The sequence below is a fragment of the Erythrolamprus reginae genome, chromosome 11 (assembly GCF_031021105.1).
Source record: "Erythrolamprus reginae isolate rEryReg1 chromosome 11, rEryReg1.hap1, whole genome shotgun sequence".
NCBI classification, from domain to species: Eukaryota; Metazoa; Chordata; class Lepidosauria; order Squamata; family Dipsadidae; genus Erythrolamprus; species Erythrolamprus reginae.
Window position 1 is genome coordinate 29061612 of NC_091960.1, and position 20108 is coordinate 29081719.

General features: G+C 42.6%; 1 protein-coding gene across 2 annotated transcripts in view; it reads left to right on the forward strand.

The window, feature by feature from the left end:
* Positions 1-2199, forward strand: part of KIAA0319L (KIAA0319 like) — a 71744-nt gene extending 69545 nt beyond the window's left edge. For both annotated transcript variants that reach the window (XM_070764429.1, XM_070764431.1), the window contains one exon: positions 265-2199. In XM_070764429.1, the coding sequence (XP_070620530.1) occupies positions 265-452 (188 nt within the window). In that variant the 3' untranslated portion in view covers positions 453-2199. The remainder of the gene's footprint in view (positions 1-264) is intronic.
* The last annotated feature ends 17909 nt before the right edge of the window (positions 2200-20108 follow it).

The window sequence follows — 20108 nt, forward strand, 5'->3', positions numbered from 1 at the left end:
CATTTCATAGGACAGGGCAGTGGAAGAGGTTGCTCTCTTCTTCAATTCTGTGATTGTATGCCTTCCCAGGTCAGATGGGCTGATGTCACAAAATAAAATAAAACAGAATAGAATAGAGTTCTTTAATGGCCAAGTGTGATTGGACACACAAGGGATTTGTCATTGCTGCATATGCTCTCAGTGTACATGGAAGAAAAGATACATTTGTGTGAAGACAGTTCCGTTGGCAACCTTTTGTTTCTTGATGTTGCTTTGTTTTTAAAGGCAGCAAGCAGAAATCCCAGGCACAGAACACCAGTCTGATGCATTCGGAGTCTGAACTGGACAGCGACGAAGCCATCTTCACTTGGCCTGACCGGGACAAGGGGAAGCTCCTCCACGGCCAGAACGGTTTTCTGAGAAATGGGCAGGTGATACTGAAGCCAAAAAACCAGCGAGAAGAGATTCTATAGCGACAGGCCTGTTGTCACCAAGAGTTGGCAAATGATACAAAAAGACCACTCTCTTCCTCCTCGGTTGCACGAGGAATCTTGGGAGTACCACTGTTTGGAGAGCGCTTCTCTCTTTACCGATCATCTCTAAGAAAAGGTTGAGTCAAACTGCCAGTACTTGAATTTGGACTCACAAGGGAAAATTAATTTTGGCAAAAGAAGCTGTGAAACAAAAAACTATGAAAGGCAGGGGCGGTTCTGAAAACAAGGCAGAGCTTCCCAGCCACTCCTGTGAAAAGGCATCTATTTGCATAGGGCTGCAGTACAGGTCAGTTTGTTACAGAGCTGGCAACCTTCTTCACACACTCTTCTGTATTGTTTGTGAGAACACACTCCATAGTTTGTCTTGAAAGCTGAGATGCCTCGAACGATGTTTCTTGTTTTCCTCCTTAAGCCACTCCTAGGAAAACTTTCCTGATTCACCCTCATTTATGAGCTTCATTTTACAGAAATGGAAGAAGCCGAGCCTTGTCTCCCTGGCGAGTGAAGAAACTGCATTTTGACTAGGATGGTAAAATTCCCCTTTTCAGTTTTTGCCAGTGGTGAGAATCGAGATGGAGTTTCCAGGTCACTGGATGCTCTGGCTCTTTTTCCTCCACCCACTGCAACAACCCTGAAAGTTTTTTCCCCCCACTGGTAGTCAGTCACACTGTAGAACAACAGGCTCCTTTGCCTGTGAAAAACACTGATGTGTCGTCTTGCAAAAACAAAAAAACAACAACCCACCTTTGCACAAGTGGAAAATGAGGAGGAAGAGGGTCAAAAGGCAAAGGCAGACAAATTGATTCCAATACTGCCCAGTAGATCAACGCCTCTTCCTCTCCTATTGCACCACCTCTTTATTTGTTGTTAACTCCATGCACATTAGTGTGCTTCCCAATGAAAATGTTGCTTATACCATGTCAGACTTTTTTTTTAATCCTTTTTTAACTTAGAATAAATACAGGCCTGTCCACTGAACAGCTCCTTTGCTGGAAACCACAAGTCACCAAGTAATGTGAACCAGCTCCCTTTCTTCTTCTTCTTAAGATGATGGAAAATGCTTCCTAGTTTCATTAGGGGGTATGTGATTTACTCTCACTCATTTTTCTTCTTCCCTCCTATTATTACATGCTTTATTCATTTCCATGCTCCCTGTTTTTCACACTTGGCAAACATCCTTTTTCCCTCTAAAGGAAAAGAAAAGAGAACTCTAATGGACTATCTCTTCCTTCCCCCATCCCACTCCCATTCCTTCCTCTTAGTGCTATCACTGATGAATTGCGAGGGGCAAACCATTCTAAGTGCTTACACTGTGATGAGAAGGGCCCTGGTTTTAAAATTGTGGAAGTACAGGGTTTTGTTTTGTTTTTTAGCTTAAGGATAGCCAGTTGGTGGCCCGGGAGCCAGATACCCCCCTGAATAATTATGTGGTTCTCTCTGGAGGTTAGCAGACCAAAGGTGAATGGTTTACGACATCCTGTTCTTTTAATAACGTCTTTGGAAGTAAGGGAGGAAAAGTTGATAATGTTATGTAGGGCCCAAAATGTTATAAACGGAAATGTGGCCCTGAAGACACTTGAGTTTGGCCAGGTTTGTCTCTGGTGAAGAATCGTTTTTTCAAGTTCTCCTGTTTCCTGTTTACATTGCTGCACTACTGATTTTTTGGAGGATAAAGAATAAATATGCTGCTCAGCCTGTGGGGGCACTTAACTCCTTTGAACTGGAATCATGGCTGTCCTTGTCTTCTTTTCCTTCTTACCAGCAGTAGGGGTGGAATTCTTGAATCTGATGGTTCTCTGGAAATGAAACAAGCTTTTCCTAGGCCATGATGGCGAACCTATGGCACACGTGCCACTGGTGGCATGTGGAGCCATATCTGAGGGCATGCGAGGCATTGCCCTGTGCCAGCTGATTTTGGGGCTTCTTTTTAGCCGTTTTTGCTCTCTCCAGGCTTCACCTCCTGGGGACGGTGAAAATGGCCCAACCGGAAGTTCACTTGTGTGCGTCACCCCCCGCCTCCGTTTTGCTGTCGGGGGTCTTCAGGAACTTCTTCAGCTTTGGACAGTTGCAGCCAGGGCCGAAGTGTGCAAGGCCTGGTTGCAACTCTCTGAAGGTAAATAGTAGGGCAGCTCCACTTCCTTTCACTTCCAAACTTCCAATAGGCCTGTTGGGCTGTTTTTCGCCATATCAGGCTTCAGGAGGCCTTCCTGAACCCGGGGGAGAGCAAAAAAACAGCCCAGTGGGCCAATCAGAAGTCCAGAGGTTTCAATGACGCCTGTGTTCATGTGTGGGGGAAGTGCAGAGGTTATACATGTGTGGGGGCAACATGGGGGTTGTATGCATGCGTGGGGGGAGGGCATTGCATTATGTGTGTGGGCATGTGCATACATGCTATTGCGTGCGCGCGCACTCTTAGGGCACCTGAGCCAAAAAATGTTCACCATCACTGTCCTAGGCAAAGGAAGATTCTTGGGTGTTCTACGTCCAGTAGACCAAAAGTTTGCTTGCTCACCAAGCACAGAGGAATTCTTTGATAGTACTGGAGAAACAAGGACTTTTAGGGGCCTGGACATAAAAATGTCCATCCAGAACAAATGCCTCTGTAAAGGTCAAGGTTTTTGATCTCTAGAGCCCATGTGGACAGCTGTGGCCTTCAATTATTCTTGAGGAAAAGGAGTCCTATATGATGCTAGAAGCCTATTTGAGTGGTTTCTTTTCCTTTATTGTATCTAAATGTACTTCCATTTAGATCAAAAGAACCAGTTTGTGTGGTGGTTAAGATGATGGCTTAGAAACCATGAGAGTCTGGGTTCTGGTCCCACCTTAGGTGTGTGACTTTGGACCAATCAATTACTCTCAACACAATACATGTCATAATATCGTGGAGAAAAAAGGAGGAGTAATAAAGTAATAAAGGTGAGATAAACATCTAATAAATGGTCATATTAGCTCTTGGTACCCATTTGCTGAACATAAAGGCATTCCCAACCATCCTATTGTTTCCAGAATCTGGATAGCAAGAAGCAGATGTGCAAGTTCTGTAGCACATTTTGGGGATGTTCCAAATGTAACCAATGAAGAAAGTGGGACAATCCCTGCCCTGTGGGTCAAGACTGATGGGCAGGAAGGTTCTGAAGATCGTTTGGGGGCTCTGGGAAGGACACATTATTTGGAGGCTGGACAATTTATATTCATCAGCAGTAGGCTTTCATTATAAATAAAGATGGGTTTGAACCTCATGTACAAATAAACTTAATGTAGGCTTTACACAGAGAGTTGACATATGCAATCTTTAAAAAAAAAACAAGCAGGTCTAGTTGGTACCCAGGTAGCAAACCACAATTCCAGGACAACTGACTGGACTGGATGAGGCAGTGGGAGGACATCTTTAAATTCCATGATTGCTCTGGCTCTTCCTCCACCCACTGCAACAACCCTGAAAGTTTTTTTCTCACTGGTAGTCAGTCACACTGTAGAACAACAGGCTCCTTTGCCTCTGAAAAGCACTGATGTGTCGTCTTGCAAAAACAAAAAAACAACCCACCTTTGCACAAGTGGAAAATGAGGATGAAGAGCATCAAAAGGCAAAATTGATTTCAATACTGCCCAGTAGATCAGCGCCTCTTCCTCTCCTATTGCAGCCCCTCTTTATTTGTTGTTAATCCCATGTTGGTTATGCTATGTCAGACCCTTTTTAAAAAACAACAACAACCACCCTTTTTAAACATTTTTTTAACAGGCCTGTCCACTGAACAGCTCATTTGATGGAAACCACAAGTTACCAAGCAATGTGAACCAGCTCCCAGTAGGTCTAGTTGGTACCCAGGTAGCAAACCACAATTTCAGGACAACTGACTGGACTGGATGAAGCAGTGGGAGGACATCTTTAAATTCCATTTTGTAAATAAGAGTAATGTTTAACTTGAGGAACGGCATTCAATGGCAATTGGATTCAGGCATCATATAAGCCTATGGGGTTTCTTTCCACCATATTATCTGAATTCACTTAGGTAATGCTATGCCATAGTTTTCAAAGAAGAGTAATTGAGTCACACAACATTCTAAGCCAATATCAACTCATTCATGACTTGTCTTATACAATGTGTGAGTTCAGTTAAGAAAGAAGTAATGTTTAACCATTGAAATTCAGTTTAACAATACAGTGGTACCTCTACTTACGAACTTAATTCGTTCTGTGACCAGGTTTTTAAGTAGAAACGTTTGTAAGAAGAAGCAATTTTTCCCATAGAAATCAATGTAAAAGCAAATGATGCATGCGATTGGGAAAACCACAGGGAGGGTGGAAGCCCTGTTTCCTCCCAGGAGATTCCTAGAGAGGCCCCACGGAGGCTTCTCCCTGCCTTTTCCGGCCCCGTTTCCTCCCAGGAGATTCCTAGAGAGGCCCCACAGAGGCTTCTCCCCGCCTTTTCCGGCCCCGTTTCCTCCCAGGAGATTCCTAGAGAGGCCCCACAGAGGCTTCTCCCCGCCTTTTCCGGCCCCGTTTCCTCCCAGGAGATTCCTAGAGAGGACCCACAGAGGCTTCTCCCCGCCTTTTCCGGCCCCGTTTCCTCCCAGGAGATTCCTAGAGAGGCCCCACGGAGGCTTCTTCCTGCTTTTTTGGTTACAGCTTCGGAGGCTCGGGTTTGTAAATGGAAAATGTTCCTGAGAAGAGGCAAAAAAATCTTGAACATCTAGAAAAGTTCATAAGTAGAGGCATTTGTAGGCAGAGGCACCACTGTACATGTCTTAAATGACACAGCAATATCCCAAATATAATCTTCATAGCTCTGACTACAATCCAAAAGTACATCGCTTCCCTGTACACTTGAATATTGTTAACCACTTGCTATGCATTCAGAGCCTATGTTGACCTTGAGAATTGCTCTGCATGGTTATGCATTATGATTTCCTAATTAAAGATTCAAAGGTTAGAACTTTCTTGTATGAGGAAGCTTGAAATGCAACAGAGAGGCCATCCTTAGCCGGAAATAATAGTCATCATTTCCTTGCATTTATGCTTTCTAATGTTTGAAGTGTATTTGCATCTGTGATCATACATGCATTTAAATTTTGGTTACAATCCTGTTTTAAATTGATGCCTAGCTTCTATCTTTTTTTGTTTGCTGGGAACCACTAATTTAATGTAGCTCTGTTTTCCTTTCCTATTATTCCTACTTACTAAGCCTACTTATGGTTCAGATATTGCTAACTTAAATATGTAATATGAGTTTGTTTCTCTAATGTTTGGAATTTGTTTCTCTAATGTTCTGTTATTTCTTTTTAAAAATCCATTAAGAAAACAAAAAGTGGAATAGTTCCTCATAGCCCGTCTGTCACATGAGAACATTCCATAGTTAAAAAATGCTTTGACATTGGTTCTTCTCTGAATCTAGTATTCAAAAATAAGACTTTTGTTACAGTATTTTATTGCTGCCATAGATCAACACAAACAGCAAACATGCATATCATGCACTTTTAAAAGCTTCTTAATAATAATAATGGAGTTGGAAGGGACCTTGGAGGTCTTTTAGTCGAACACCTGCTTGGGCAGGAGGCCCTACACCACTTCAGACAAATGGTTATCCAACATCTTAAACACTTCCAGTGCTGGGGCATTCACAACTTCTGGAGGCAAGCTGTTCCACTGATTAATTGTTCTAACTGTCAGGAATTTTCTCCTTAGTTCTAAGTTGCTTCTCTCCTTGTTTAGTTTCCACCCATTGCTTCTCGTTCTGCCTTCAAGTGCTTTGGAAAATAGCTTGACTCCCTCTTCTTTGTGGCAGCCCCTGAGATAATGGAACACTGCTATCGTGTCTCTCCTAATCCTTATTTTCATAAGACTAGACATACCCAATTCCTGCAACTGTTCTTTGTATTTTTTAGCCTCCAGTCCCCTAATCCTCTTTGTTGCTCTTTTTCTGCACTCTTTCTAGAGTCTCCACATCCTTTTTGCATCATGGAGACCAAAACTGAATGCAGTATTCCAAGTGTGGCCTTACCAAGGCCTTATAAAGTGGTATTAACATTTCATGTGATCTTGATTCTATCCCTCTGTTCATGCAGCCTAGAACTGTGTTGGCTTTTTTGGCAGCTGCTGCACACTGGTGGCTATTCCATCCAAAGTATGTTTTATTGTTTATTGACCAGCAGATTTCACATGAAACAGATAATAATGCAACATTTGGTTCTAGCATTAATTAGTATGCTGCACGCACCTGCTAGTGAAATGGATTGTGATCAGCCCTCTATTGGCTTGCAAGATAATCTTGGAAGAATAGAGATTTTAGCTTGGAAAAAATAGTGAAACATACTTGGAATCAGACTTGGCTCCAATAGTATTTGTAACCTATTGATCAAAATGTGCCCAACTCCTCTATTAAAAAAATATTAAAATACAAGTGGTTCTTGAGGGACAACTATTCATTTACTGACTATTCAAAGTTACAACACTGAAAAAACTGACTTTGGCCATTTTTCTCAAAACCATTACTGCATCCCATGGTGACATGATCAAAATTTGGATGCTTGGGCAACTGACTCATTTATTAAATTTAAACTCCAATGGACTCTGGCCAGCTAACACAATTGAAAATAGTGTAAAAATACAATATCAAAGTGAAAATGTAAAACAAATAATAACCCTTCAAATAACATTCATACAACCAGTCATTCATGGTCCCAGGCCCGCCGGAAAAGCCAGGTCTTGACGGCTTTCTGGAAGGCCGGCAGGGTAGGGATAGTGCGGATCTCCGGGGGCAGTTACTTCCAAAGGGTCAGAGGAGCTACAGAGAAGGCCCTTCCCCCTGGTCCCGCCAACCAACATTGTTTGACAGATAGGACCTAAAGAAAGCCAATTCTGTGGGCCTTTATCAGCCGCAGGGAAGTGTGAGGTAGGCGGTCCCGTAAATAGTCTGATCCTAAGGGCTTTAAAGGTAATAACCAACACTTTGAAATGCGTCCGGAGACCAACAAGTAGCCAATGCAGCTTGTGGAGAGTTCGAGTTATGTGGGTGTAGCTTGGTACACCCCTTTTTGGCTCATGGGGCTCCATTTTGATCCAGCTGTTGTCTCTGAACACTCTTCAATGAACGCTTCCCATGTAGAGCGCATTGCAATAGTCATGAAGTGATGAGGGCATGAGTGACTTTGTTAAGAGCCTCCTGGCCTAAGTAGGGTTGTGTTGGATTTCTATGTTATTTATAGTTATAAGTGATGTTCTTCACTTCATACAGCAGAGGCTCTTCATAGCAGAACTGTGATACTATGTATATTGGTGTACAGATACAATGACTCCAATATAAACCGTATGCTTTTATTTCTTTTCTCATTGAACTGGTTTCGTATTTACACAAATAAACAACTTGATAATATAACTATATCACATGTTTTTTGCTGAATTTTTGCTGAAAAAAACATGTGATACATACAGAATATAGTTTGTTGGCTATGAACAAAATTAACTGCCTTGAAATGGCCCTGAGTTGGGCCGAGAGGCAAAACGGAAGCTGTGATGCTCCTTCAATATACCAGGGTGATCCAACAGAAAAAAACATATAACTATATTTCTCTATACATCTGCTCTCTATGATGCAGATTCACCAACAGTCAGCATACGAATCCCAAAGAATTCTATCTTCTAATTGCCAAAACTGACCACATGCCAGTATGGAAATTAGCTTTCAACATTCGATCCCCTTTTTCCATGCTATTTGCTTACAGGTGGTAAGTGGCATACAAGGAGAACCTGTGCAAAAGTCCCCCTAGCCAAAGCTGAGAGGTGTTTATCTAATCTCAGCTGCGGATCTAGGATTTACGAATGTCCTGGGATCATGTGATCACCTTTTGCAATCTTCTGACAAGTAAAGTCAATGCAGAAGCCAGATTCACTTAACAATCATGTTACTAACAATTGCAGTGATTCACTTAACTACTGTAGCAAGAAAGGTCATAAAATGGGACAGAATTGGGCTCAATTGTGAAGGACTACAGAGTAAAAAGAATAATGTGTCACTGTCTTTTGTGTGCGTGAAATGACACTAATCAGAAGACGCACAAAGGGGTGGGATGATGAAGTGAAAGAGGCTACGGGTAGGGGGGAAAGTATATAAAAGAATGATAGCTGCAAAAAAAGAGACTACATGATATGTAGAGAGATAAAAATAATTGTAAATATGTATTTTGACTGAAAATGTGAAAAAAATATAGAGTAAGTTTCATGCAAATAAGAAGTGGGTGAAAAGGATTAAATGAGAAGCCGCCAGCAAGACAAGAGGAATAACAGTGGTATCTTGGTATTCATCCTTAATTGGTTGTGGGAGGCACAATGAGTACCAAAAATGATGCATGCAAAATAAATTTTCCCCACAAGGAATACTGTAGTGAATCACACAGCAGCCAATACCAAAAATTTCTAGCTTGTACATGCAAACAATGAGTACTCGGACAAAAATTTTGCGTCAAAATGTATTGAGTGCCAAATTTGTTGAGATTCAAAGCAGTTGAGTACCAAGGTACCAATGTAAACAAATAAGGATGAAAATATTTGAGATGAAGCTGAAGCAAAGGAATGCTGGAGGGAGATTTGTAAAGGAACAATGGTGTGTTTAGAAGTTCAAATTCTTTATTGGCCAAGTGTGATTGTATACACAAGGAATTTGTCTCTGGTGCATAAGCTTTCAGTGTACAAAAAATAACAGTAATAGATCATTATCATAGTCATTGTAAAAACACATTCATCAAAAAACACCAACCCCCACGACACAACACTTAGTAATAGTCCTGGATGCTAAATAAGAAAGCTACATAAATCGTACTAGGATACTAAGTAAACAATATAAATTGTAAGATACAAGTAACAAGGTTACAATCATAACTTTAAACTTTATTGCTAGAAATGTTGGTTTCCAAGAAAGAACATACGTAACTGATGTGAAAATGTTAAAAACTAAGATTCTAGAGTAACAGGAAATTAAGAAGTTAGTTTGCTTATGAAGTGCTTGTGTTAGTAGTTTAAGATGTGTGCGGAAATTGTACTGGTGCTTGAGAATCAGAAGAAAGTTGTACCTTATTCAAAGTGGCAAGGAAAAAAAATGCAAAAACTACCAGATTAGTTTATTATGTGTACCTGTGAAAATGTTTGATAAAATTTTTATGGTAAAGCTGTGAGGACAGACAACAAGCAAAGTTTGGGAACTGGGAGGCAAGAAAAGTGAGACCATTTTTTTTCTCTTTAGGTCGTGAAGAACTAAATGAATATAAGAAAGTTTACTGTTCATTTGTTGGCTGAGTAGAAGTGTATGATTAAGTGAATAGATTTGAATGATGGATGTTTTGCATGAAGTTGAAGGTTAATTGATGAATGCATTATGAGTGGAACTAAGTGGGTAAGAATAAATGAAATGGTTTAGTGAACAGTTTAAACCTTGAAAAATGATCCCTTAGTTACTTAATATATTGATACAGAAACACATAAAGAATGCTCATGATGATGTTAGAAGACTAGTTGAAGATGTACACATGTACATATACTTTGTATTCTTGGCTGAGGTCTCAAATTATGTGCAAGAAACGTTAGATTATACAGTACAATAAAATAAAGAGTATGAAAATTAATGTATCGAGGACCAAGGCAGTTGAGCTCAATAAGAATAATGGAGTCAATTGTTTAAAGCAGGGATCCCCAAACTTTGGCAACTCTAAGACTTGTGGACTTCAACTCCCAGAATTCTCCAGCCAGAATTGAAGTCCACAAGTCTTAAAGTTGCCAAGGTTGAAGACCTCAGATTTAAAGTTATATGGAAATGACAAAAATATAAGTAAATATATGAATTGATGTACAGTGGCAGAATGTTCACTTAAGGAAGTTGCAACTCGGGTGGAAAGATAATAAGTAGAATGTATTGTGTTGTGTTTGTGAAAGGAGATAAAATAACTACAGTACATGTAGAGTCCTTGATGTACAACAGTTCATTTATTGAGCCGGGGTGGCGCAGTGGTTAGAGTGCAGCACTGCAGGCTTCTTCAGCTAACCACTAGCTGTAGTTCAGCAGTTCAAATCTTACCACCAGCTCAAGGTTGACTCAGCCTTCCATCGTTCTGAGGTGGGTAAAATGAAGTCCCAGATTGTTGGGGGACACTGATGGGTCAGGTATGCAGAACCAGTAGAAAAAAATTGAATTTCTTTCTTTCCTTTCCCTTCTAGAAAAAGTTTGAATTTCTTTCTTTCTTTTCCCTTCTGGGGTCTGGGTATGTTTTTCCTATTGCAGTAAATGAGGTTGAATGCGTATAATTTTAGAAGAGCTGTGTGTGTAATGTGTATACACACATAGTTTGTATAGTAGATAATATATATTTTTGTGTGCCTGTGTGTAATATGTATGTACACATATGGCATATATGCATAGAATTAAATAGTATATTTTGGATGTACAGTACTAGTAAATAGATAGGGAGATTGTATAGAAACATAGAAACATAGAAGTCTGACGGCAGAAAAAGACCCCATGGTCCATCTAGTCTGCCCTTATACTATTTTCTGTATTTTATCTTAGGATGGATATATGTTTATCCCAGGCATGTTTAAATTCAGTTACTGTGGATTTATCTACCACGTCTGCTGGAAGTTTGTTCCAAGGATCTACTACTCTTTCAGTAAAATAATATTTTCTCATGTTGCTTTTGATCTTTCCCCCAACTAACTTCAGATTGTGTCCCCTTGTTCTTGTGTTCACTTTCCTATTAAAAACACTTCCCTCCTGGACCTTATTTAACCCTTTAATATATTTAAATGTTTCGATCCTGTCCCCCCTTTTCCTTCCGTCCTCCAGACTATACAGATTGAGTTCATGAAGTCTTTCCTGATACGCTTTATACTTAAGACCTTCCACCATTCTTGTAGCCCGTCTTTGGACCCGTTCAACCCGTATCTCTTTGAGGCAAGGAGAGGCCAGGCACCCTAACCCTAACCCATATGCTGACTCTGTAAACCAGTGTTTTTCAACCTGTTTGCTGCGGCACACTAGTGTGCCGAGAGACATGGTTAGGTGTGCTGTGGGGAAATTAAACATGGGTCCCCAAACTACGGCCCACGTGCCAGATACGGCCCTTGGAGGCCATTTTTCCGGCCCGCCGTCAGCCGCCTCCATCCAAACATAACCATTCTCCTCACAATCCCTCCAGCTATCAGCGACAGGAAGAGTGGAGGCACAGGGAATGCTCACTGACCAATCACCTTCTAGGATTCATCCCGACCACTAGCAAAGAACCAATAGCAGGCCGCCTCTCATCCACACCCAGGAAGGTCCCCGCTCGGGCTGCGATGCACTTGTCACTGCATGGCCACAGCGAGGAGTTGAAGCTGCTACTCCTCCCCATGATCCCAATTTCTAATCCTGGTCAAGACTGGAGGTAAATGTTGCCATCACTAGATGAAGCCTCAGCCTCAGCTGGTTATGTCTATCCTGATGGTGCATATAGATATTTGAACTACAATGATCCCTCGATTTTCGCGATCTCGTTCTTCGCGAAACGCTATATCGCTATTTTCCCCACCTGATGACGTCACTCTCCTTCCTTTCTCATCTTTCTTTCTCTCTCTCTTTCTCTATCTTGCTTCTTCCTCTCTCACACTCTCTTCCTCCCTCTCTCATCTCTTTCTTTCCTTCTCTCTCTTTCTCTATCTCTCCCCCTCTTGCTGGCGGGCGGCGGGCGGGCGGGCGGGCGAGTTGGGGCATCAGCGAGGAAGACCCAGGGAAGGTTCCTTCAGCCGCCCAGCAGCTGATCTGCTCGGCAGCGCAGCGAGGAGCCGAATCGGGGTTTCCCCTTTGCGTGGGCGGCGGGGAAACCCCGATCTTCATCTGCTCGCTGCTGCTGCGCTGCCGAGCAGATCAGCTGCTGGGCGGCCGAAGGAACCTTCCCTGGGTCTTCCCCGCCACCCACGCAAACTCCTCCATCTGCGCATGCGCGGCCATGAAAAAAAGGGCGCGCATGCGCAGATGGTGTTTTTACTTCCGCAACCCTACATCGTGAAAAATCGATTATCGCGAGGGGTCTTGGAACGGAACCCTCGCGATAATCGAGAGATCACTGTATATTATTAACTATATGTATAATATGTACTGTGTTAGAGTGTCATTTTGTGTCATTTTCTTGGTGGTGTGCCCCAGGATTTTGTAAATGTAAAAAATGTGCCGCGGTTGAAAAAAAGGTTGAAAATCACTGCTGTAAACCACTTAGAGGGGGCTGTAAAGCACTATATGAAGTGGTATATAACTCTAAATGCTATTCCTACTGCTATAATTGAAAAACAAATATGCAAAAGAAGAACAAATGGGTTAGAAGTTGGGAAGAGCAAGAGCTCCAAAACAAACATGGTTGGGATGGAGTTGATCAAGAAGCAAAAAGTCCATATATAAAACGGTGCAGGTGGTCTTTGATTTCCAACACTTTATTTAGTGACCATTGAAAAAGGATTGAAAAAGTGACCGATGGCTGTTTTTTCACACAACTGATGCAGCATTCCTGTGGTTGCAGAACCAAAAGTTAGATGCTTGGCAACTGGCTCATATTTATGATGGTTGCTGTGTTATGTGATCTCCTTTTACAGCCTTCTGACATGCAAAGTCAACAGGGAAGCCAGATTCAGTTAACAACCAACTTACTAATTTAATAACTGCAGTGATTCACTTAACAACTGGCGAGGAAGTTTTTAAAATGGGGCAAAACTCACTTAAGTCAATTGTAGTCATAAGTCAAAGACTACCTGTATATAAATATGTAAGCAAGGATTTTTTAAAATAATAATAATAATAACAACAACAACAACAACAACAGAGTTGGAAGGGACCTTGGAGGTCTTCTAGTCCAACCCCCTGCTTAGGCAGGAAACCCTACACTACTTCAGACAAATGGTTATTCAACATCTTCTTAAAAACTTCCAGTGTTGGAGCATTCACAACTTCTGGAGGCAAGCTGTTCCACTGATTAATTGTTCTCACTGTCTGAAAATTTCTCCTTAGTTCTAAGTTTCTTCTTTCCTTGTTTAGTTTCCATCCATTGCTTCTTGTTCTACCCTCAGGTGCTTTGGAGAATAGCTTGACTCCCTCTACATATCTAATTCCTGCAACCGTGCTTCATATGTTTTAGTCTCCAGTCCCCTGATCATCTTTGTTGCTCTTCTCTGCACTCTTTTCTAGAGTCTCCAAATCCTTTTTGCATCGTGGCGATGAAGACTGGATGCCGTATTCCAAGTGTGGCCTTACCAAGGCCTTATAAAGTGGTATTAACACATCACGTGATCTTGATTCTATCCCTCTGTTAATGCAGCCTAGAACTGTGTTGGCTTTTTTGGCAGCTGCTGCACAGGGCTGGCTCATATTCAAATGGTTGTCCACTAGGACTCCAAGATCCCTCTCACAGTTGCTACAGTTGAGCAATGTACCACATATACCGTACCTTTTCATTTTGTTTTTATTGCCTATATGTAAACCTTACTTTTTTCACCATTGAATTTCATTTTGTTAGACGGTGCCCATTGTTCAAATTTGTCAAGATCTTTCTGTGTTTTGGGCCTGTCTTCTGGAGTGTTGGCTATTCCTGCCAGTTTGATGTCATCTGCAAATTTTCTGAGCTCCTAGGACTAAAAGCTTTGGAGAGGTCTAATGTGCATAGGGAAAGTTAGTTTTAGCTATGTTTTCTTTTCTTATTTATTTATTTATTTTATTTATTCATTTGTCCAATACACAAATACATAGGAAGAAAAATAGACATGTAGTAATATATATAAGGGTAAAGCGAACTTAGAGGAGAGGATATATGAAAGAAAGAAAATATATATGATAAGTGAGAGAAAGGAAAGACAATTGGACAGGGGACGAAAGGCACACCAGTGCACTTATGTACGCCCCTTTATCTCATGCTTTAAATCCTTCTTTACTCCTTTTCTATCTTTTGCATAATTTGGCTTTGTCTGGAAGGGAATGCCATGATAGCTGGGTATGTATGAATTGTAAAACTGTTATAAAAATGCAAACGCTCAGCTTTCGGTCTAGTAAAAGGTAAAAATCGCTTTCATTTGTCTGCCTGAAAAATCTTTACAAAGCAAGAAACAGTTTTGTACAAAGTTGTGTCTTAATCAAGCAATGTGAAAGGACATGACTCATTGTTTCCACCTCTTCTGTTCCACACTTAATAAAAACTAACTATCTGAACACTTACTCATGAAGTTTAAAAGCAACTCACTTAGAAAGACAAGAGGTAAATATATTAATATATGAGTCAAATTAAATTCTTTCAACAGATTCCATGCCCAACCCTTTCCCCAAATTAGTTTGGGGTGCAAGTGGGGGGTATAATCCATGAATTAACCAAACAGTTTGGATTATATTAGATTATTAGAGTTGGATGGGACCTTGTAGGTCATCTAGTCCGACCCCCTGCTCAAGCAAGGGTCCCTACACCATTTTGGACAAATGGCCGTCCAATCTCCCTATGAAAGTCTCAAGTGTTGTGGTTAGCTCTGGCCCAGCTCCTGCCCCAAGGACTGTGGATGTGGGGGAGACATCCACATGCTGCAGGCCTGTTTTGCCCCTGGTGGAATCTGCTGATGAAGGCTCCTCTGACCAAGAAGACCTGAGTGATAGGGAGGAGGAGAGTGTGGCAGACAGCTCAGAAGGAGATCAATTATCTCTCTCCTCCTTGGATTCGGAACAAGAGTTAATGATACAGCCACGCATGCAGAGAGCGATGCATAGGCAACAACAACTGAGAGATTATTATCAAAGAAAATGAGGCCACCTGTGGTTGGGTGGGGCTGTGGTAATTAGTGAGGCTGCTATAAATAGCAGCCTGTGGGTTTGGCCATTGTGGTGGATTATCTGATCGTTGTGTTTCGTGACTGCTTTACTGACTTGGACCTTTTGTGTGCTGATTTTTCCCCGCTTTGAAACTAAACCAGAGCAAAGTGTGTTTCACTTTGTGAAAGAAGGACTGTGAATTGCCGCACAGCTGCAAGCTAAGTATCACAGACCTGATAAAGGAGTTGTATAAATTACCAGTTTGTTTGGAGATCAGTGCTCTTTGCTATACCAAAAGAGGGCTTAGTTTAAGGGACTTTTCATTATAAAGAACATTGTTTTGAATTTTCAAACGTGTGGGTGTGTCTGAAATTTGTACCTGTGAATTTTTGGGAGGAGTCTACAAGAGAGCCCGACAGAACAGTGTTGGAGCTCTCACAACCTCCGCAGGCAACTTCTGTTCCACTGGTTGATCACTCTCACCGTCAGAAAGTTCCTCCTTATTTCCAGGTTGAATCTCTCCTTGGTCAGCTTCCATCCATTCTTCCTGGTCTGGCTTTCTGGTGCTTTGGAAAGCAGCCTGACCCCCTCCTCTCTGTGGTAGCCCCTCAAGTATTGGAGCATCGTTATCATGTCTCCCCTGGTCCTTCTCTTCGCTAGACTGGCTATGCTCAGTTCCTGCAACTGTTGTTCGTATGTGCTAGTCTCCAGTCCCCTTATCATCCTAGTTGCTTATGAGCTTAGGCTCAGAACAACACAGTAAACTACTCCCAAACTAATCAAGGTTAAAACTAATCCAGGCTTTTTGTACTGTGCAACCTGTAGGTATTTTACTGACTTGCCGGTTACACTGTTTTGTGAACACAAGATTCTTTCTTTTTAGCTGTTTAGGTGACAGATCAGAGGTGGGTGTCTCCCGGTTTGCATCGGTTCACCCGAATCGATAGCAACCTGCTGGTGATGTCACGATGGTGTCACAGAACCAGTTTGGTCCTTAAGTGAATGTCATGGTTGTTAACAGAATCCATTGTCTGCAATAGACTTTTTTTTGCAAGAAAGCAGAAATAAAGGTCAATTTCTGGCAAAAAAAATAAAGAAGCACGGATTGTGGTTACATGACAACAGAACACTGCAAATCACTGTAAATGTAGGCTGCTTGTGGAACACCCAAAATATGATTCCATGACTCTGGAAAGGTCCCTGCCATTCAGAACCTAAAATCCAGGTTGTAAGTAGTCCTGGGCAGGTCTGTTGTAAGTCTGAATGGACATTAAGCATGTTACAATCTAGCCTACATGGAAGACACTGGTCTGGGAAAGAGTGTCCAAAGGAATTAAGATCGCTATACATGAATCACACTGAGGACTAACAGCAGGAAATTCTTCTTGGACCCCACCCAGGAAAGATGAGGAGGAGGGCAACACAGTTCTAGGCTGCATTAACAGAGGGACAGAATCAAGATCCTGTGAGGTGTTGATACCACTTTATAATGCCTTAGTAAGGCCGTACTTTGAATACTGCATTCAGTTTTGGTCACTGTTCTGTTCCCGGGCTTTTGGAGCGAAACCACCCACTATTTTCAGCTTTAAATAACACCCTTTATTGAGAAACACAGCATTAAGCAGAATGTAATTTGTTAAAATGTTCAGGGAGTATTTTTTCTCTGCTGCGAAATGATCAGATTAGATTCCGGGAAAGATTCCAAACTTCGGCCTAATGGCATGTCACCGAGATAAGAAAGGGAATGCAGCAGAAGAGAAAACTCATCTCACCAATTTTCTAACAGTCCTGCATTGTCTGACAAAGAGGTTTTTTACCAAGGCAAAAATCATGTTTCGGGGGAGCATTTTCAAGCACCAAAACTCCAAGAGGTAAAGCTGCAAGCTTGTTTCCTTTTACCATACAAGTTCTGTTGTCTTCTCAGTAACCTCCTGTATCTAGTATCTAAAAGTGGCTCATCCATTCTAGTGTCTTCTTCATCCTCTGACTGGGACCACTCCCCTGGCAACCCCACTGGCTCAGGGTATCCAGGATACCCTGAGGAGGATGAGCCAGGTCTCCTCAGAATCTGACATTACTAAAGGTGGACAAGGAGCACTCACAGATGTTGAGACTCTAGAAAGAGTGCAGAGAAGAACAACAAAGATTATTAAGGGACTGGAGGCTAAAACATATGAAAAATGATTGCTGTAATTGGGTATATCTAATTTAATGAATAGAAGGACCAGGGGAGATATGATAGCAGTGGTCCAGTATCTCAGGGGTTGCCATAAAGAAGATGGAGCCAAGCTATTCTCCAAACCACCTGAGGGTAGGACAAGAAGCAATGGATGGAGACTAATCAAGGAGAGAAGCGACTTAGAACTAAGAAGAAAATTCCTGACAGTTAGAACAATTAATCAGTGGAACAGCTTGCCTCCAGAAGTTGTGAATACTCCAACACTGGAAAGTTTTAAAGAAGATTTTGGATAACCATTTGTCTGAAGTGGTGTAGGATTTCCTGCTTAAGCAGGGGGTTGGACTAGAAGACCTCCGAGGTCCCTTCCAACTCTGTTTTTCTGAATTCTGAAACTATGAGGAAAGAGATGGTTGCAAATTTTAGTGTGAGAAAGCCAAGAAAGAAAGAAAGGAAGAAAGGAAGGAAGAAGGAAGGAAGGAAGGAAAGAAAGAAAGAAAGAAAGAAAGAAAGAAAGAAAGAAAAACCTGAAGCCTCAAGCATCCCTTTTCAACAAGAGGGTGGCACTATCTATAAATGAAGCCAAAGATTGGGGATGGACCCTTGGAGTGAAGGAACTGAATCAAGTCTGCTGGTTGAATGAACACATTTTAGAACGTTGGCCAAACATGGGGCCACAGTGGGCATCTCAACAGTGGTGGGATTCAATTTTTTTAAAATTTTTATTATTATTATTATTATTATTATTATTATTATTATTATTATTATTAATTAGATTTGTATGCCACCCCTCTCCGAAGACTCGGGGCGGCTCACAACAGTAATAAAAACAGTATAACAATGGAACTAATCTAATAATAAAAATATATAAAAACCCCAATAATTAAAAACCATACAGCACATACACACCAAACATGAAATATAAAAAGCCTGGGGGAGATGTCTTAGTTCCCCCATGCCTTGCAATATAGGTGGGTCTTAAGTAACTTGCAAAAGACAAGGAGGGTGGGGGCCATTCTAATCTCCGGGGGGAGTTGATTCCAGAGGGCCGGGGCCACCACACTCTTCCCCTGGGGCCCGCCAAACGACATTGTTTGGTCGACGGGACCCGGAGAAGGCCAACTCTGTGGGACCTTATTGGCAGCTGGGATTCGTGCAGTAGAAGGCGGTTTCGGAGGTATTTTGGTCCAATGCCATGTAGGGCTTTAAAGGTCATAACCAACACTTTGAATTGTGACCGGAAACTGATCGGCAGCCAGTGCAGGCCACTGAGTGTTGTAGAAACGTGAATCTGGGAAGCCCCACAATAGCTCTTGCGGCCGCATTCTGCACGATCTGAAGTTTCCGAACACTTTTCAAAGGTAGCCCCACGTAGAGAGCATTGCAGTAATCGAACCTCGAGGTGATGAGGGCATGAGTGACTGTGAGCAATGACTCCCTGTACAAATAGGACCGCAACTGGTGCATCAGGCGAACCTGGGCCAACGCCCTCCTCGCCACAGCCGAGAAATTTCCAATTCTGTGGGCATGACATGGTGGCTGTTGCAGGGGAAGGATACTGCAAAATCTTCATTCTCACCCTACTCCAGGAAGAAAGATACTGCAAAATCCCAATTCCCTCCCGATCAGTTAGGACTCAGGAGGCAGAAAATAGATGGGGATGTGGCCAACCAGAAGTGGTATTTACCGGTTCTCCGAACTACTCAAAATTTCTGCTACCGGTTTTCCGACCTACTCAAAATTCCCATTAGTTGATCTCCAGAACTGGTCAGAACCTGCTGAAACCCACCTTTGCTTCTTGGGCAGGAATAAATACAGTGATCCCCCGCTCGTTGCGAGGGTTCCGTTCCAGGACCCCCCGCAACGAGCGGGTTTTCGCGAAGTAGCGCTGCGGAAGTAAAAACACCATCTGCGCATGTGCAGATGGTGTTTTTACTTCCGCAGCGCTAGCGAGGAGCCGAAGATTGGGGGCGGCGCGGGTGTTTTAAAACGTCCCCGCCGACATGGGGGGCTCGCTAGCACCCCCCTAACCCGGGTTGGGGGTTCGGGGGGGTGCTAGCGAGCCCCCCATGTCGGCGGGGACGTTTTAAAACACCCGCGCGACTTTCCAATGAGTCCCGAAGACAAACGCGTTGTCTTCGGGACTCATTGGAAAGTCGCGCCGGTGTTTTAAAACGTCCTCGCTCTGGCCGCTTTCGAGCTGAGTCCTGAAGCGAATTCGCTTCAGGACTCAGCTCCAAAGCGGCGAGAATGAACGGTGTGGGCGGGCGAAGGGCGGGCGGCAGCGAGGAGTTTGCGTGGGCGGTGGGGAAACTCCTTGCTGATGCCCGCTGCTCGCCCTCCCGCCAGCAAGAGGGGGAAGACCCAGGGATGCCGCCCAGCAGCTGATCTGCCGGGCACCATCTACGCATGCGTGCCCATAGAAAAAAGGGCACGCATGCGCAGATGGTGTTTTGACTTCCGGGTTGAAAAATCGCGAATTACCCTGTTCGCAATGGTCGGGGACGCAATAACCGGGGGATCACTGTACAGTATTGCATACCAGAGCACAATTAGCTTTGCTTCTTGGACTTCTTTACACAAACTCAGTAGATGAAGAACAGAATACAAATAGTTGTAGTTTTTTTGTTTTTGTTTTAGAAAATCAGGGCCTTTCCAGTCATCTAT